The following is a 17,999-nucleotide window of genomic DNA, read 5'->3' on the forward strand; positions in this document are numbered from 1 at the left end:
GGAATTATCACCTACCCCATACTGTGCACTGACAGACTCTCAGTGACAGACTGAAAGGGCCATAATCCAAGACATCAGCTATTGTATTTCAAGCGTGTCATATACAAAACAAAATAACAACAGAGGCCAAAACAAGAGAGCCAAAGTTTGTTTAGAAATGGCATTTGAGAAACAAAGGTGGTGATGCATGGCTTGACAATTGACAAACTTAATTAATTATTTGTTTGTGAGTTTTGAGCAAACACTTCGGCTGTTATTTAAGCATGCAGTGAAGGGCAAAGCCCTGGAAAGCAGCTGAGTTAGATATTTTAATGAGTTGCAACATACAAAGATGCCAACTCTGGATGACATTTTAGAGCAGATTGGAGAATTTGACTTCTTTCAGAAACAAGCCCTCTTTGTCTTATGCCTGTTTTCTGCTACCTTCGCTCCCATATACGTGGGGATTTTTTTCCTGGGATTCACCCCTGAGCACCATTGCCACAGTCCCGGGGTGGCTGAGCTGAGCCAGCGGTGTGGCTGGAGCCTGGAGGAGCAGCTGAATCACACGGTTCCTGAGTGGGGCAGCCACGGGGCCAGTTTCGGCAGCCGCTGCAGGAGGTACGAGGTGGACTGGAATGCGACGGGCATCAGCTGCACCGACCCCCTCGGCAGCCTTGTGGGCAACCAGAGCACCGTCCCCCTCGGCAGCCTTGTGGGCAACCAGAGCACCGTCCCCCTCGGTCCCTGCTGGGATGGCTGGGTCTACGACTCCCTGGGGACTTCTCTCGTGACTGAGGTAAGACACAGTTTGTCCAGCAAAATCACTCTTGCCTGCACACCTTGAAGCTAGAAGATGCTGGATTGGTAAAATTTGCTTTTGGTGCACAGCCTGAGCCTGACTGCTAATAAATACTGAGTATCAGGACTTGCTAGGGACTTACAGCAAAGATTTATATGGATAAATAATGGGAAATTATGGCTTTTCCTGAGAGGATAATACTGCAAGCTTGTCATCAATCAGACAACAGCTATTCTCATAATTCAGTATTTCAGTCACCAAATTGAGGGTAGCACCCCATAGCCCAAACTGAGGAACTGCACATTTGGGTGATAATCTGAACAGATGCTCATGTACAATGAACAAGAAATAGAACATGGGGTTAAATTTGTCAGATAATGAGTTAGCAACAGCAGCGTTCTTTTCTTCCAACTTACAGTATCTAAACCAGATAGTTTAGAAAGTGAAAAACTGTGCAAACCAGTAGTAACAGTCTAAAAGCCATGTGGAGACCTGAAGTATAGGAAGGACCTCAAGAGAGATCTCTTCTACTTCTCCTCCAGTCCCAAATCTGTATTAACTATACCTAAACCATGCCTAGCAGATGTTTCTGTAACCCGTTCTTAAAAAGCTGCGATGCAGGATACTTCACAGCTTCCTCGGGCAGGGTATTCATATTCCCTTGCTTTGCTATTGTCACCATTACAAAGCAACTCCACCTCACTTTCCCTTGGGACAGATGGGTTGGGGCAGAGAAGAGCACTCCCAGCCATCCTCCGCATCAGTTGAGGCAGGGAAACCGACCTGAGCTGTTTGGTATAGCCCCAGCAAACTTGTCCGGGTTAGAAAGAGATTAAATAAGCAGCCAAAGACATTCATGCTTCTTTCTGGGATGAAGTCTAGTTACACCTGAATGAGTATTTCCAGCTGTGGAGAAGTTAACATCAGTTTGCCCTCCTCCCCTCGCTGGGTGCAGGTTGGTAACCCGTTAATCGTAAATCAAAAGCAAGTTACAGAGTACCAGTTCACTGCAGAGAAAAGTCAACCAAATCCTGGGCGTTTTGCCAGTGCTAATGAAGAGTGGGACAGCCATCCCTTGGCTCCCCCCCTTGCAGGGCTCATGGCAGCCCCACCACCTCTCACACCCGGCACTGCTTTCACGCAGCCAGATAATACATGGTTAGAGACAGGCCTTGGCATCTGGGAAGGAAACGATGCTCCAAGTGTCCTCCAAATTTCAAGCAGATGGGTGGGGAGGAGAGGGTGAGATTTTTTCTGAACTTTTTAATTTGTTCATTCAAATTTTCTCTCCCTTTCTCACTCTCCTTATGTGTCATTGTGCAATCATTTTCCAGGGTGTAATTTTTCCACAAGGTTTGGGAAAATCTGGACAAGATGTATGGCAGATGTCAGCTTAAGAGATTAGAGGGTTTTTTTTCTGGAGCCTGTTTTCTGGTTATGTGTCATTAGTTTCCTTCCTCCTCGAACAGCCATGATTTGTGTTGAATGTTCCCGCGCTTCTAACTGTGGTTGCCCTTGCAGTTTAACCTGGTGTGTGAGGACTCCTGGAAGCTGGACCTCTTCCAGTCATGTGTGAATGTTGGGTTTTTTATTGGCTCCGTGAGCATTGGCTACATAGCAGACAGGTACGTAGCATGTAGACAGGTGTGAGAGGAACTGTTTCCTCTGGTTATCTGCTTTCTGCATGTTGCTGAACAACACTCACGATTCAAAGAGGAAATGAATGCAATTAAAACTTGAATTAAAAAGGCCCATGTGTCACTTACAAAGGAGTGGATGGTGGTTCCTAAGCCCCTGCTTTCAAAGGCTGTTGTGACCCAAGAATCCATGGAAATGCCATGGTGTTTCTCCACTTCTACAGCCTCTCGGTGGCTCCATGAGGAATTTGCACATTCACAAGTGAAGAGGTTTTGTTTTCTTTCACAGTGGCAAACTGCAATGCGAGCTCAGAGTTTGAGATGAGATTTTAACTCATGCACCAAGAACTATTTACCCATCTTTGTGATAATTTTGTTTCACATTAATTTTAACAGTATCCAGTGGCCATAAATCAGTTTCAAAATAGGATAGTTTTTCTCAGATACAGAAATAGAAGAAGTTGCTCCTTCCTAAATTTTTTTTGGTCCCTCTTTTTCTCTGTTGGCTCTGTCTGTAGCCAGATCTAGACCTTATTATCCCTCATCTCCTCTTTTCCATCACAAATGTCATTGTGCCATATATCTGCCCAGTTTTTTTAGGTTAGACTCTGAACAAATTTAATGCTTTGTAGCTGACCTTCCTGTGCATGTTTACCAAGTTTTTCAGCAAAATGGCAAGAGAAGCTGAGACTGGAATTTGAAGAGGTGAAGGTAACACGGGGTGAACAATCCTTCTGTAGAGTCAGTCTGTCTTGGAATAATGTTTTTTTTCTTTGTATTCTCAGAACATAGGAGAGCACCATGAGCAATAGCCTTTTCCTCCCATGCTGATCAGGCCTCAAAATCATCTCTGTTGGACAAATATTGCCACCGTTCCTTTCTTTTCACTCTCCTCCTCCTCCAAGGGGGAAGGTCTATGGGAAGGGGCACAGCCGTCCCTCATAGTACTTCTGCAGTGTCACAAAATAAGGATGGGACTGTGTGTCTCGCTGGTCCCTGCTCCCACATTTCATTGCAGGCAAATACATCATCGGTTAGGTTGTGCACACCACCTTTGTGGGGAAAGTGGCTACCACAGTCCTAGCTAACCCCAACCTGTCCCTCCACATGGACAAACCTGCTTGCAAAGAAGCTCACCTATGCATGGATTGGACAGACCGCTTTCCAGTCCTCCGTAAACCGTTGTCTTACTGCCAGTGAACCAGACCATGGTTTTTTTAAGCTTTCTGCTTAAACGGATTTTTCATCAGAAGATAGTGATTTATCAAAGTAACTCTTTCTGGACATATCTTGTGTGAGGCCACACCTTTGGCAAAAAGCTCTCTCAGATGAAAGACATCGAATGGCTACAGCAGTACCACAAAGATCCTACATCCTGTCTTCAGTCCTGGGCTGGAGTCCCCTGTTTGATTTGAAGGACAAAGGTTGACATGCTTATGTCAATCTTTGCTTTTCTTCACAGGCATTTTGAAAGATCTTGGTTTCTTTTTTGATTGGAAACATATGTCAGCCCCCCACCTCCTCTTTCCCTTAAACCCAAATTCTTGTTTTCTGGCTGATCTTCTAGTGAATTTGAAAGTATTCCATCCTTTTTCCCAGAACTGATGCTCAGATAATGATGCACAGCTTATGGGAGCAAAGGAGAGGATATGTAACATCCGCTCATCCAGGCATGATGGAACATGAAACAGCAGTGAGCAGATCCCGTGATCATCAGAGGCATCACTCTTCAGATCACCTTTTCAGCACAGAGGTGGATTAAGCAATCATGTTCACTAGCAAAGGCATTTCTTGGCAGCGTATAGCTGTGCGATCCAATAGAAACCGGAGCTCCCAAACCTACAGCCATTTATATCTGAAATGGTCTCTCTCTCTGTCAAAATGCTGAAGGATCTTTTTACCAAGGCTTGTTATCAAGCAAAAGTATGAAAAGACATGAGGGAGTAGGATATCATTGCTGTTAAGATAAAGCACATGCATGTCATAGCGTCAAGGGGTTTTCTATTGCTCTGCTCACTGCCATCCTGCCCCAGTTCACTGCGGTCTCTGCTCTGCCAGCACTCAAGAGCAATACAAAATCCCATACCCAGAGAGTGTTGTGCTTAGGGCAAAAAAAACCCCAGAAGCCTCAAATTTAGTGGAGGGAATGGGAAAAAGGCCCATGAATTCTGTTTCCTGGATTTGAGATATCCATCTTCTCGTCAGACAGCCTGAGTGCAGCTGGAGTGCTAGTTTTCCCGTGCATGAGATTGCTGCAACCTGGTGTACTCAGGACAACTCCTGCAAACATTTCAGGTGCTTCAGGGGAGGTTTCTTAAGCTCTTTCCAAATGTGCTTCTCTCTGAGGGATTAGACCTACTCATTTACTTGATCGGTCTCTGGGCACACATCCAAGCGCTGAATTTGACATTCAAGAGTCATAGGTGTCTTGGAAATGGCACCCCTGTGTCCCTAGAGAGCTCCCAAGGTCAGTGCTAACATGCAGCATTGCACCTCTGCCATTCAGAGCTGGAGCACTGGGAAAGGACCTTTGTGGGAGAGGGCTCCTCTCGTGGTCTGATGAGGCTCTTTTGGGCTGGACTTTAAGGCTAGTCAAAAATGTCTGTATGTCAGGCTCATGACAGGAGGAAAGTTTGAGCAAAGGGATCTGCTGATGTTATTGAGGAGAACAGAAGACGTCTATTTTGGCTGGCATTTATTATAATGTTATTTTTGTTAGTGGACATTGAATAATTTAATAGCTTTTATAAATCATTCTTCTAACTGAATATATATCTCTCAGCTAGAAAACAAATGCCTTTCCAGTGTTCCAGTAAGCTTGTTTCTTCTGGAAACAATTTATTTCTGACTATCAGTGAGTCACAGTGATACAGGGAATGACAAATAACAGGGAAGTACAAAACCCTCTTCAAGAAGAGCTCAACAGTCAGCCAAGGTTGATGAGAAAATAGGTAAAGGTCACAGTTATTGAACAAGATCCCCATTAAAAAGCTATTGCAGCTTTGAAAGATGGGCTGAAGAGCCATATCAGAGCATTTCTTGAACTCATTAGCTAAGTCATTAACCAGAAGTGAGCAACGACCTGAAAACACAGGACAGGGGAGTGCCCTGAGCTTCCATTGAGATGAAAAATGTTGCAAAGGGAAGAGCAGACACAGACTCCTACTCAAAATGAACACAGAAGAGGGGGATAGGGACCATCTCCAGCCTCTTCAAACCCTTTGGTTTGCCACCCTACCCTGCCAGCAGCTGAGCCTCTTTCTTCTCTTTTCTTCTTTCCCTCCGCAGGTTTGGCCGCAAACTCTGCCTCCTGGTCACAGTCCTCGTCAATGCGGTCTCAGGGGTTCTCATGGCCTTTGCACCGAGCTACACCTGGACAGTGATCTTCCGCCTGATACAGGGACTGGTCAGCAAGGGGTGCTGGCTGACAGGCTACGTCCTCAGTTACGGCAGCTTCCAGTTACACTTTCTGGGCAGGAACCCCCTGCTTAGCGGCAGGGCTGACCCCCGCTTGTGCCATCCAACTTTTAAGGAACCGTGTGTAAAAAGAGCAGGCAGTGGCACTGTGCTATTTACTGCCAAACTGCACCTCTTTGCTTAAATGCAGGTGTTTATGACTCAAGCCTGAACCAGCTCACAGACATAAATGAAGTAATTAGGAGGCAGCTCTGAAAACTAGGGAGCGTTCATGCCTAGAGAGGCACATACCAAAACGAAGGACAAGGTCTAGAGACAAGAACTAATTGAAAACGCTGTGAAGATGTATGACACTTTTCCGGGAAAGGCAGCAAGTGGTGCTGTGAGAGATAACACTTGTATTTCACAGCCTTGGTGCCAAAACGATTTTTGCTGTCCTGTTTCACATGCTTGGCGGGTAGGGAGGCTCTGTTCCCAAGCCGTGCAGGAGGAGGGAGATGGAGGCAAGCACGTGCCAGCTGTCTATTTCATTTTCCCATTTAGTTCTTAGCTAGAAGAAGTGGGGGGAAGAAAGCAACATTTGCCCCGTGTTAATGGGTGAGGGCCTGACACCCTCGAAGGCAGGGACAAAGTCCCCAGCTGACCGGCAGAGGAGGAAGGGTCAGGACTTGTCCTGTGATTTACACCAGGGACCCAGACCTGCTCTGCTTTCCCATCCAAACCCATGCTCACACAGCACACCACAAGGGCAAGGTTATGCACAGGGGCTCCACGTGGTTTTAGCTGGCAGGAGTTACATTCCCCCAGCTCTACAAACCAATTTATTTTCGTTCATACGACTTGTCTTTGCAGTTGCAGAATTTGTTGGCTCAAACTACCGGAGGGCAGCAGCCATCACTTACCAGCTTGCCTTCAGCCTGGGACTCCTCGTCCTCACCACCCTGGCTTACGTGCTTCCACACTGGAGGTGGCTCCAGCTCGCGGTCACACTGCCCAGTTTCTTCTTCCTGCTCTACTATTGGTAAGTGCCCGCTCTCACAGGTCGCAGCAACACCGAGCCAAAAACAGGGAACTGTAACTGGGAGTTGAGGCTTCTCTGTAGGGATCGGCCGTAGTGCTACACGTAGGATTTCTAAGACGACTTCGGATCAGATCTGGCATTTTTCTGTTGTTCTGTTCCTCCTGCCCAGGGGTTTAGTCTGAATCACCAAAGAGCAAGGGACTACCTGCAACATGTCGTAACGCTTCTGTGTTTGGAGTCCTTGCCACCCATCACAAACTAATGAGTCATTATTTCTCAAACAGTGCTTGAGCTACTGTGAGAAGTGAGTTTTTCTTATTGTTGATTAAAATTGCTTTTTTTTTTAATGCAATCAACAGACTTTTCTTGACTCTTTGCAAATAAATTGAGTGAAAATGTTCCTTAGAAAATTCCATAACCAGATCAGGGAACAGATTTGGGAGGGGGTTTTTGTTTGGGTTTTTTTGAAAGTTTATTTTTAACATGGAGAAGCTGTAGGATCAGGTTTACAGCTGTTCTTTTTTACATCCACAGATTATTAGACATTTCTAAAACATGTCAACAGAATTTATCTCAGACTAATGTTTTCAAACTATAATAAACTGGTTTTAGCCTTAAAAAAAAAAAATCAGGCTATGTTGTCATTCAAGTGGAGCACAAATCAGAGTGCAATCACTGACAGACACAGCTACCACAGAGTTCAATACCACCCTTGGATATTCAATACACCATAGGATCCTGGCCTGAGAAACTCAGTTCCATTTTCATTTTCTGTGTACCAGTAACATGCATTTTCTTTCCCTGTAGCTGTCATGCTTATATGTGTTGCAGGTGTCTGCCTGAGTCCCCCAGGTGGCTCATAGCTCAAAAGCGAAATGACAAAGCTATGGAAGTTATTAAGCGCATTGCCAAGGGAAATAAGAAGGAGCTACCTCTCTCTTTCCAGGTGACTGCACTGCATCTGCTGCATATATGCAAACCTCGGGGCAAATAATGTTATGAGTTTAGGATTGTTTTGGGTTTAGAGTAGGGAGCAGCTTGGCGACCAAAAGCACTGCAGTTGCCTAAAGGAAAGGCAAGTGAGTTTTCTTCTCTTTGACTGCCTAGGACCCTCGCAGAGCGTATTTGGGAAAAGAGGCTTGCAAAAACAGCCAGCAGACAAGAAAAATTCTTCTTGAAGTAGTATCAATCAACAGTAAACTCACCAAATCTCATGACTGAAAATTCCAGAACATGCTTATTCATTATTTTTTTAACTGCTGCTTCATGCCATGCAACAGCCTCATACACATGGCTGCACAGATATGAAGACTATCTATATAAATTTTCATGTTTCCTTTCCCCAAAACACTCTGGAGAAGTTATTTTGCCCTCAGTTACTTAACTGGCAAATGAAAACCCTCATCCTCCCATTAATCCAGAGGAAAATATTCATTGCAGTGCTCACTACCCTCTCCCCTGCCCACTGTAATCTCTTGTCCCTCTGTTGCTTGTGCTCCCAGAATCTCAGCTCCGAAGATAAAGATGGAGAAAAGCTAAAACCTTCATTTCTAGACCTGGTCAGGACACCTCAGATCAGAAAACACACGTTCGTTTTGATGTACAGTTGGTAAGGGAAGGCTTTTGCAGCCCAAATGGAGGTGTGTGATTCGGTGCTCTAAATCCTCATCATTGATTTAAGCCTGTTTTGCTGCCGACCAACTGCAAATCTCAGTTCTTTGCATGAACTCTCTCCCAAAGGGCTTGGCTTCATTTGCACCCTGTTCTCTGCCCAGGTTCACGAGCTCCGTCCTCTACCAGGGCCTCATCATGCACATGGGAGTAGCCGCTGGGAACATGTACCTGGATTTCCTCTATTCTGCTCTCGTCGAGTTCCCAGCCGCCTTCATCCTCATGCTAACACTGGATCGCATTGGCCGTCGCTACCCCTGGGCTGCGGGAAACGTGATGGCAGGTGGTGCTTGCCTCGTTGCGGCCTTAGTCCCAGACAGTGAGTCATGCAAACCTCTGTCAATGAATTCTCTCCCTGTCTCTTGGTTATTGCCCTGGAAAATGGAAAACAATCCTTGCTAACCTGGCCCATGTCAGTATTGTGATCCAATGAAGACAAATATCATAAAAGCTAATGTATGTCCCACCATCAGCATTTATACCAGCTAATGAGAGGCTGGAGAAATGGGGTGAATTAAATTTCCAAAATGGCATCAAATCAGATGGCAAGTCTGCAGGTGCTAGATCATGAGACATGCCGTGTTAAATCCACAATTTTTGTCTGGTCTAAAATTTGGATTTGAATGCACTATTCAGGGTTTTCATCCAAAAATCTCCATGATTTCTGTTTCTGAAAAGGAAAAATGTATGGGCACATGCACACACTTAAACACCATCCAGTTACAGTAAGTGCTTTCTGCATCTACACATCAACAGTGCTGCTGCCATAAATGTAGGATGTTGAGCAACCATGGTGACAGGCACTTGGCTTTTGTTTAGCTAAGCATTCTTTCCAGGACCATAGTCTCAAAGCAATGTGTCCCTTAAGGGCCACTGAATGAAACATGTTTCCTTTTTCTTTATGGACTACAAGAAGACTGAAACCACAGACATAACAGTGCCAAACAACTATCAGTTCACGGGGGGACAAGGACAAAACCACAAAACGTTACGGAAAAATGTCATAGGCAAAAACCCCAAAGTGTCCAGACAATGGAACTCATTTTAACAAGCGCCTGGGGAGTGCAGGGGCTATGCAAGGGACTGCTGGGCTTTCCTGGGGGAGCACAGGGGTGGGAGTCCCGCGGCCCCGCAGCTGCTGCCTGTGCCAGGGCATGGGGAGCAGCAGTGCCTGGGTGAGCGCCTTGCACCGGGGACAGGCACAGCCGGTGAAGACGCTGCTGCCAGCCCGGCTCAGCCCATGCTTTAACACCCTGCCGGGCTTGGCAGCAGCACCCTCCAGCAGAGACCCCAGCCTTCCCCACTTGCCTGTGTCGGCACCGCCAGCCCCGAGCTGAGCTAACTTCAAAGCCCATAGCCCAAAGCCCAACCCTCCAGAAAAGGGCTGTTTTTCACCCAGGCCAGCTCTGCGGTGGCAGTGGGGCAGGCAGAGCCCCAGCTGGGAGGCAGGGACAGCTCCGGACTCCCACAGCTGCAACTGCAGCAAACCACATGCAGCAGTGGCTGGTGTCTCAGCTCTGAAGAGGCTCTGCCAGCAGGGCTTACCAGCAGCTATGGGTCAGTAAAATACTGCCCTGAAAGTTCTGTGTGCACTAATAGCTGAAACAGCTGAAGCCATGATCTGAGGTCAGTTTGGGATGTAAAAGCCCACATGGCACGCAGAGGTGTCCTGGATGGACTCTACGTGCAGGGCTGGGACATTCATTTATTTGCAGCAGACATCTGTAGCTCCAGGTGTGAAAGCAATTGTAGAGCACACATCAAGAGACAGGGGGGCAACACAAACTTGTCCCAGCCTGAAAGCCGTCAGAAGCCTCTGTGCAAAAGTACGGAGTATCTTGCTAATAAGGCAGATTTCAACTACCAAACAATGCAGCTGCCCTCTGTTTAGTTTTATTGCAAGCAAGAAATGGCGTCTTGCATAAGGTTTCAGTTAATGCGCTGGATAACCCAAACTACTTTGTATCATTGATTTCTCCTCTCTGTGGCAGCAACCTAGCAAAGTCTCAGGTCTTGGTTATTTGCTTGAATCACAAGACAATTGCATTATAAATCCTTTATTCAGTAAAATGGAACACCATCATGTGCTGTCCTCTTGGCCTTTCATGACAGCAAACTTACTGTTTCCTTAAATTAAAACTTTAATGCTGTTTTATGTCAAGAGCAGAAAAAAACGTAGTTTTGTATTCCAGCCTTAATGTGCACAATGTCTTTCTAGCTCTCTTTTGGCTTAAAATGACTGCAGCTTGCTTGGGCAGGATGGGAATTACCATGTGCTACGAAATTATTTGCTTGGTAAATCCTGAGCTATATCCAACGTTTCTCAGGTAAGTGCACCATCTTCTGTTAGCTGGTAAAAGCACTGGGTGTTTCTCTGGAAGAGACCATGAGAGGCCAACCCAAGGCTGTGGATGCAGCTGAGGAGCCTGTGGCTCATGCACTGCCCTGGAAAAGGAGTTTGCATGTATAAAATACACCTTGCCAAGGTGGAGGAGAGCTGCTGGGTGGTGCAGCAGAAACCCACTGCCTTCCCTGGCCAAAGCCCCTTCCCCGCTTCTGAGCCCAGCACTGAGGCAGCAGGTTTCTGAGGGGATGTGTAAGAAACCTTCCCAAACACCCTCCAGGCTCCCCTTCCAGTGCAGTTTAGTGAACCAGGAGAAGTCAAATGCTCATTAACATCTCTCCTCCAATATAGGGCTAGTCTTAATGTCTTGCCTTGTCTAACTCTCTCCCTCCTCACCCATTTCATTTTGCAGTATTTCTCCACGGGAGAATGCTCTGCTTGTGCTCTCTTTTGATTATGTTCACCACGATAGGCGCCAGGCCTATCCCTGCTCCATCCCTCCTCCCATCAGCTGCAAATCCCCTGGGCAGGGTGCTGACCTGCTCTTCACACCCCACTCCCAGCTGCTGCGGGTCCTGCTGGGGCACTGGGGCGCAGAGCTGCGTGAGGCACCCCCAGGCAGCGCTGGTGACATCGTGTGTGTGCACGCATGTGTTCCTGCTTTGCAGGAACCTGGGAGTCCTCGTCTGCTCGTCCATGTGCGACCTTGGTGGGATCATAACACCCTTCCTTGTGTACAGACTAGCAGAGCTCTGGCACGAACTGCCCCTGGTCGTCTTTGGTAAGAGCTGTGAGACGCATTGGTTGGCCACAGTCTAGATGAATCAGTTGGGTGATCTATTTCTTGCCTTTTAAAAAAAATGCAGAGAGATGTATATACGTGTGTCTGTACACATATAAGGCACAGCTTGGTAAGTCTGTTTCATCTGGGTGTTTGGAAGTTGTGCCAAAGTCACCCCGTAGCCCTTTCTGCAGCGGAGGGGACCCCGTGTTTTTGGGACAGCTCTTTCAATCTTTTACTTCCTCCTGCTGAGCCCTTCCCAAGGGAGGAACATCTTTGGGTTCTGCCCCTCTCACCTGCACATGGTCATGGGACCATGTCCAAGCAGGATGGCCTCCTGTCTCCTTACAAAAAAGTCACACTCCACCTCTTGCTGGCACCTCAGGGGCTGAGTCTGTCAAGGATCCCATGGCAATTTAGGATGGCAAAGCAGCATGTCAGCCCTAATGTTAAGACTACCATCCTAAAAAAAGGGCTGCCTTGAATGTCTGCTACTGCACATATTCAGATCGGTGTGCCCACATGCACCATCTGCCCTGAGTATGGTCATAGCAGGCTCTAAAACTAATCAGAAGGTGAAATTGGCCAGGTGGGCTGGTAGCACCCTTTTGTGCTTGTCCTAATCTAGCCAAAAGTAGGGATGACAGCTAGCTAGTGTCACCCCAGTCCCATGCCAGCTGGACAACTAAAGCCAAAATCTGTTTCCTTTGTACTGTGTGCACAAAGCAAGGGAGCCAGACCACCTCTGGGTCTATGGCCCAGGACGGCTTTCCAGGCCTCAGATGCACCTCAGAAATATCTGCAATTACTGAAAAATGAGAATGACGTAGATAAAAAGCCAAGCTATTATCATTTTGAGGACCCCTTATTCAATTGTCAGGGTAGCTGTGTCTCAATGAGAATGAATTAGTGACTTGGAATCAAACTCAGGCGTGACCATTGCGTTACCTTTGTGATCCTTGTTCTGTGTTTGCAGCTGTGATTGGCTTAATTGACAGCGGCTTGGTTTTGCTCCTACCTGAGATGAAGGGAAAAACTCTGCCTGAGACCATTGAAGATGCTGAAAATTTGCACAGGTATGGCTTTAAGGACCCTCCCACAGAGGAGAGCAACTCTCCTTTACATCCGCAAAATCTGCTAAGAAAAAACAGTTATTGTACATCTCCAAGGATCTGTTGGGTTTTGTTATAGACGTATAAATACAGCGGATGACTGGTGGATAACTCATCCCTGGGTAGCAAGATCAGGCTCTGGGCTCTCCTGTATGATCTGACCAGAATCCACTAACACCGTACACAGGAGCCAGACAATAAGAGAAGGCATGGAGGGCAGTTTCACAGGCCATCTGAAAAGCATCAATCTGGGCTCCGGTCGCTCCTTAGGCAGCGCGTACAGCCACTCTGCCTTGAGAGGCGTCTGTCAGCATGGGGAAACACATCCTCCCTGCCACAGCCGGCCGCCACCAGCAGCCGAAGGTGGCTTTTGAGCAGGAGAGCACCTTGGCACAGCATCAGGAGCTTTTGGCAGCTCGTTCAGCCATCCTACCTGCCCAGGGAAGGTGAGGCAGAGGGGTGAAGGCACAGCTCCTCGGGGAAAGGCGAGCAGGTTGATGGCATGGAAACCCTACTCGAGCTGGCTGTTGTACCTGTGCAAAGTAAAGCCAGGGAACACAACCCTCAGCCACACCATCCTCCCAAAAACTTAGCGGTCCCGTCTAAGCATTGGTGGCTGCCAGCTGCACCCTGCATGTGCCCGGCAGTGCTCACCACCCCAGCCTCACCTCCCGTACACAGCTATGCCAGTGAGGGGACCGCTGATATCCCCGGAGATACTCACACCCGACGGGGACAAAGCTGGCTGAGGTGTGGTTTTAAATTTGGGGAAGCAGTGCAGGGAATGTCCTGTGGTTTCAGTGCTTTCTCCTTCTGGCACGACTCACACCTGCTGGAGCAACTCCCAGGGTGAGGGTAGAGCTCCATCGACACTGAAGGAGCCACTCGGATTTACTGAAGCTGATGCGGAGCCAAAAGACACTTGGTCTGGTAAAAAATTGGGTGTGGGAGGAAAAGGTCCCAGCCTGGCCAGAAAGGGATGGCAACATAGCACAGGGTAGAGCATGGAGAGGTTGCCTCTAGGAAAAGTTAGGAAGTCCATACATGCAACCACACACCCAGACGTTATGTTAAAAACCACCTAGAATAACAGTTTTTACAGTAGGAAACGCCAAAGTTAAAGTTACTAATGCTACTGTTGTGATAGGATTTCCAGACAGCAGCGCAGCTGCAAAGAGGCCACAGAAAGTCTCCAATTTACTCCTTATTCTACTGCTCTTCAAAATAATCTAACCTCATTTGAAAAATTGCCAAGGATGAGACATCCGTTAAACCTAGTTTTCAATGAATGTAAGCATATGGATTATTTGGTGGATCATGCTGTTAGTCACCAGAAGCATCATCTGTCTTTTCCCCTTTCCTTCCACAGGCAAGAGAGAAGCAAAGAAAAAATGATTTATCTCCACGTTCTGACTTCTGAAGCTGCCCCTAAGTAAGAATCATAGAATCATAGAATTGTTTAGGTTGGAAAAGACCTTTAAGATCATCGAGTCCAACCATAAACCTAACACTGCCAAGTCCACCACTAAACCATGTCCCTAAGTGCCACATCTACATGTCTTTTAAATACCTCCAGGGATGGTGACTCAGCCACTTCCCTGGGCAGCCTGTTCCAATGCTTGATAACCCTTTCGGTGACGAAATTTTTCCTAATATCCAATCTAAACCTCCCCTGGCACAACTTGAGGCCATTTTTTCTTGTCCTATTGCTTGTTACTTGGGAGAAGAAACCGACACCCACCTCGCTACAACCTCCTTTCAGGTAGTTGTAGAGAGCGATGAGGTCTCCCCTCAGCCTCCTTTTCTCCAGGCTAAACAACCCCAGTTCCCTCAGCCACTCCTCACAAGACTTGTGCTCTAGACCCTTCACCAGCTTCTTTGCCCTTCCTTGGACACACTCCAGCACCTCAAGGACCCGTTTTGCCCCGGATCTGCCTTTATTGGAGCAGGGAGGCAGAAGGGGGCTGGCAGAGCAGCCGTAGCAAGCCCAGCCCTCAACCCCACATGCAGGGGACGAGCCAGGCCAATGCAGTGATCTTTTCCCCATTGCACTCTCCCAGCTGCCAGCAGTCTGCGGCTTGGGGATTTCCTGAGCCAGAGGTCATCTGCCCACATTTCTGCTTCAGTCCCTTGTGGACCATCCTGCCACAAATTTTTCTGTTTGCCTTCTGAACACATTCATGCTTCTGGCATCCCAGAGCATCTGGCAGCAACAACTCATACGGCGTGAATGGGAAATTCATGGAGGAACTTTCTTCTGCTTGTTATAAAACTAAAAATCTCTTCGGGCTGCTCACTCACAGCTCATTTCTGTAGTGAGCTGGAGTGCATTCGTGAGCCCAACTCACCCCCTCCAAGCTACACCTGATTCTACATGAAAGCAAGCATGTAGAGAATAACTGATTTACTGTCACCATTCCCCCTACTCCCCTGAAAATCTTGGTACTGTTGGTTGGTCTATGGCTCCTGATGCCCAGCAAATCGGCCTCGTGAGACAGCTCCTGCTGCCCAGCAGCAAGCACCACTGCTACAAAGCCCTCTTCACAAGTGCAGGACATCCAGAAGCCCCTCTTCCCTTCCAGTTTACTCCTCTTCCAGACAAAAAAGTACAAAAAATAAGCGCTTCTAAGCCCAGACTGGCTTTCAAGCTTTGGCATCCCAGAATTTGACTGGATATCAGGCAAGCTGGAAAATGAAAAGGAAGGTGAAGAGGAGTTGGAGGCAGTGAAGCCTCAGGACATGGGGGACTGCGTGCAACTACAACATCATTAAGCATCAGTAACGGGGTGGGGGGAGAAAGCTCCATCACGGACACCCACTGGGAGTGGCATGAACAACAAGAGGACCCTGTGCCCTGCATATTAAAGCATATTCATGTTTGTGTTTATGCATGATTGTTTTCCTAATGCCACGAGTTTGGTTTTTTGCATGGCCAAACTCCAAAACAGCTGTAAGGGATAAGGACTGGGGGGGGGGGGGGGGAGGAGGGCGGGGGGGAGGGGCAGGGATGAGCCAGAAAAAGTTTATGGCTTTCTAAGTAGATCTCCCTCAATAACATGCTGGAAAATCACTGCTGTAGTGCTTTTGAAGGTTGAAGGGTCCTCTCCACAGCCCTTGGGAAGCACTTAAAATGTGATTCACATCATATTCATCAACTTGTGTCTATTCTCTGGATTTGGGTTTGTCTCCTGACCAGTCCCAGTTATGGGAAAAGGCCCAATTTCTTCATATTTTAAAACATTTACAGCATGTAGGATGACACAGTGCCGTACAGTAGGGATGGGATTGGAGCAAGTTGCAAATAAAATCTAGCACACTGATCACACAATAAACAGGGCAGCTGGAAACCACATGAGCTTTGTACTGCCCTGTAGGATGTGATTTTCTGCCAATTCATGAACACATGCACACAAGAACACCTTGACAAAACAACCATGTTAAGATTACAGCTTGCAGACAAGAAGCCTTAATGAGTCTCTGATACACCACAGAGCCTGTGGCCATGTTTGATGGGATAAAATTAGCACTGGAGTCTCCAAATAGCAGCTATGCTGACAGCAACAGCAGAGGACAAGAACAGTACTTAGAAAGTACTGCCCTGGACCACAACTGCAGCCAGGCTGTCCATCAGATGATGCCAGGGAGAACACCAGAAACTTTGTAAAAGTAAAGAGCAATTCTTTCCAAAATCCCGTTACTGAAGGTTGGTGGGTACCCTGAAACATGGAGATTTTATGTTCTTTTTAGGCACAGTCCTTATATAGTCCAGTTTTTTAGTAGTTGGGTGAGGGACAGTGTCTTCTTAAAAGGCCAGTCTCACTTTCATTAACCTGGACACAGCCCTGTCCAGGTGCTCCCTGGATTGCCTGGGCCAGCTCATGGTTGGGCCCTGAAGTGCTCCTTCCCAAGCTCCAGGGACAGCCCTGCCACTGAGCTGGTTACGCTCCAGCAGCCCCAGGAGCAAACAAGCTTCAGCTGCTATTAGGGGGAAGGGAAGCTGGCAAACTGTTGTTTTATCTTAGACAGCTTGTCTCATACCCTGGAGGAGATCCACTCCTACCACGCGCCCAGGACACAAAAGCTCTCTGCACTTTGAGAGCAACCATGTGCAGCTGGACCAGATTTGACATGTTTCATTGACTTCCCACCTCCAGGAAGTAATACATGAATGGACAAGGTCACCACCAAGGAAATCGATGAAGCACATTTGCCCTTGTGCTCATTAAGGTGCCACCAGAAGCAAACACCGACATAACTTGCAGGTGACTGCAAAGCAAAGGCACGCCAGAGCCTGCAACCTCTGCAGCTCCTGCTGTGGCAGTAGCAGTGCTTACGGAAGGAAATGCCAACGTGATAGGTAAGGGTCTTGAGAGTCAGGTTCTGCAGTTACTCATTTATTCATCCCATTATTTGCTTTGCTTGACTTCTTGCTGCCTCTCCCATTTCCTTCCTGCAGAGTTTTCAACAGGTTTCAAATCAATGAACTATGACAAAGACAGCTGTTCTGACAGATTTCTTTTGTTGCAGAGCGGAGACATCTCTGCAACCACAGCAGGACACCAGCTCCACAGGACACATAATTACATCCCCACTGTCCCTCTTGCCCATCTCAGGACCAGCTTGTTCCCCTCTGACCCTGAAGCAAATACTAGTTTTGCAACTGCCCGGGCCAAAGTCACGTCATTCCTGATCTGTCCCTACTCTTCCCAGAGCAACCTCGTCATGGCCCTGCTTTGCTGGACAACATGCTTCCCTGCCTTTGAGGCCCTCACAGCAACGCTGAACATTAACTGGGGCTCGGGCCAGTTGAAAGCAAGGGCAAGGTCACCATACTGCCACACTGGGAAGCAATCCTGGGGGAATTTCGCCCTGCATGCAAGAGTCCAGCAACACTTTGCTCAGCTGGGAGCTCTCCCCATCCAGATGATCACTAAAAGGCAGCAGTATCTTGTGCCCTGCTTACAGAATCCTTACTGAAAACTAACATTTCCCAGCAGTGCTAGGAACCAGGAACACAAACAGTGAAGGGGAGCCACAGTACTCTTGCACCTGTTTTCCTCTGCAACCACAAGTTTGTTACGGTTGCTCAATGGGATGGACTAGGAAATTTGTGAAAGGTGCTGGATATTTCCTGGCAGACCCAGTGTTGTCCCTAATGCTCCCTGAGGCACAGGACCCCTGGTGAAATCCCTGGTCAGAGTCCTGCAGGTCCCCAAGCCTGAGCCCAGCTCCCTC

The 17,999-nt window shown here is 47.5% G+C and overlaps 1 protein-coding gene across 1 annotated transcript; it reads left to right on the forward strand.

Moving 5' to 3' along the window:
• Window positions 1–331: 331 nt before the first annotated feature.
• LOC127014731 (solute carrier family 22 member 2-like) lies at window positions 332–14,200 on the forward strand. The gene is made up of 11 exons (XM_050894260.1): window positions 332–778; window positions 2,303–2,406; window positions 5,707–5,861; window positions 6,688–6,856; window positions 7,688–7,802; window positions 8,359–8,465; window positions 8,632–8,846; window positions 10,746–10,854; window positions 11,540–11,652; window positions 12,629–12,728; window positions 14,134–14,200. Exons 1-11 carry the CDS (start codon window positions 332–334, stop codon window positions 14,198–14,200), a joined length of 1,701 nt encoding a protein of 566 aa, XP_050750217.1.
• The last annotated feature ends 3,799 nt before the right edge of the window (window positions 14,201–17,999 follow it).

The sequence above is a fragment of the Gymnogyps californianus genome, chromosome 3 (assembly GCF_018139145.2).
Source record: "Gymnogyps californianus isolate 813 chromosome 3, ASM1813914v2, whole genome shotgun sequence".
In the NCBI taxonomy this organism is placed as follows: Eukaryota; Metazoa; Chordata; class Aves; order Accipitriformes; family Cathartidae; genus Gymnogyps; species Gymnogyps californianus.

Excerpts from the sequence above, each read along its gene's own strand:
- LOC127014731 (XM_050894260.1), top strand. The coding sequence starts at position 332 with ATGCCAACTCTGGATGACATTTTAGAGCAGATTGGAGAATTTGACTTC. Across the intron at positions 779-2,302 it reads GGACTTCTCTCGTGACTGAG|TTTAACCTGGTGTGTGAGGA; the intron begins GTAAGACACAGT and ends TTGCCCTTGCAG. Across the intron at positions 8,847-10,745 it reads TGCGGCCTTAGTCCCAGACA|CTCTCTTTTGGCTTAAAATG; the intron begins GTGAGTCATGCA and ends ATGTCTTTCTAG.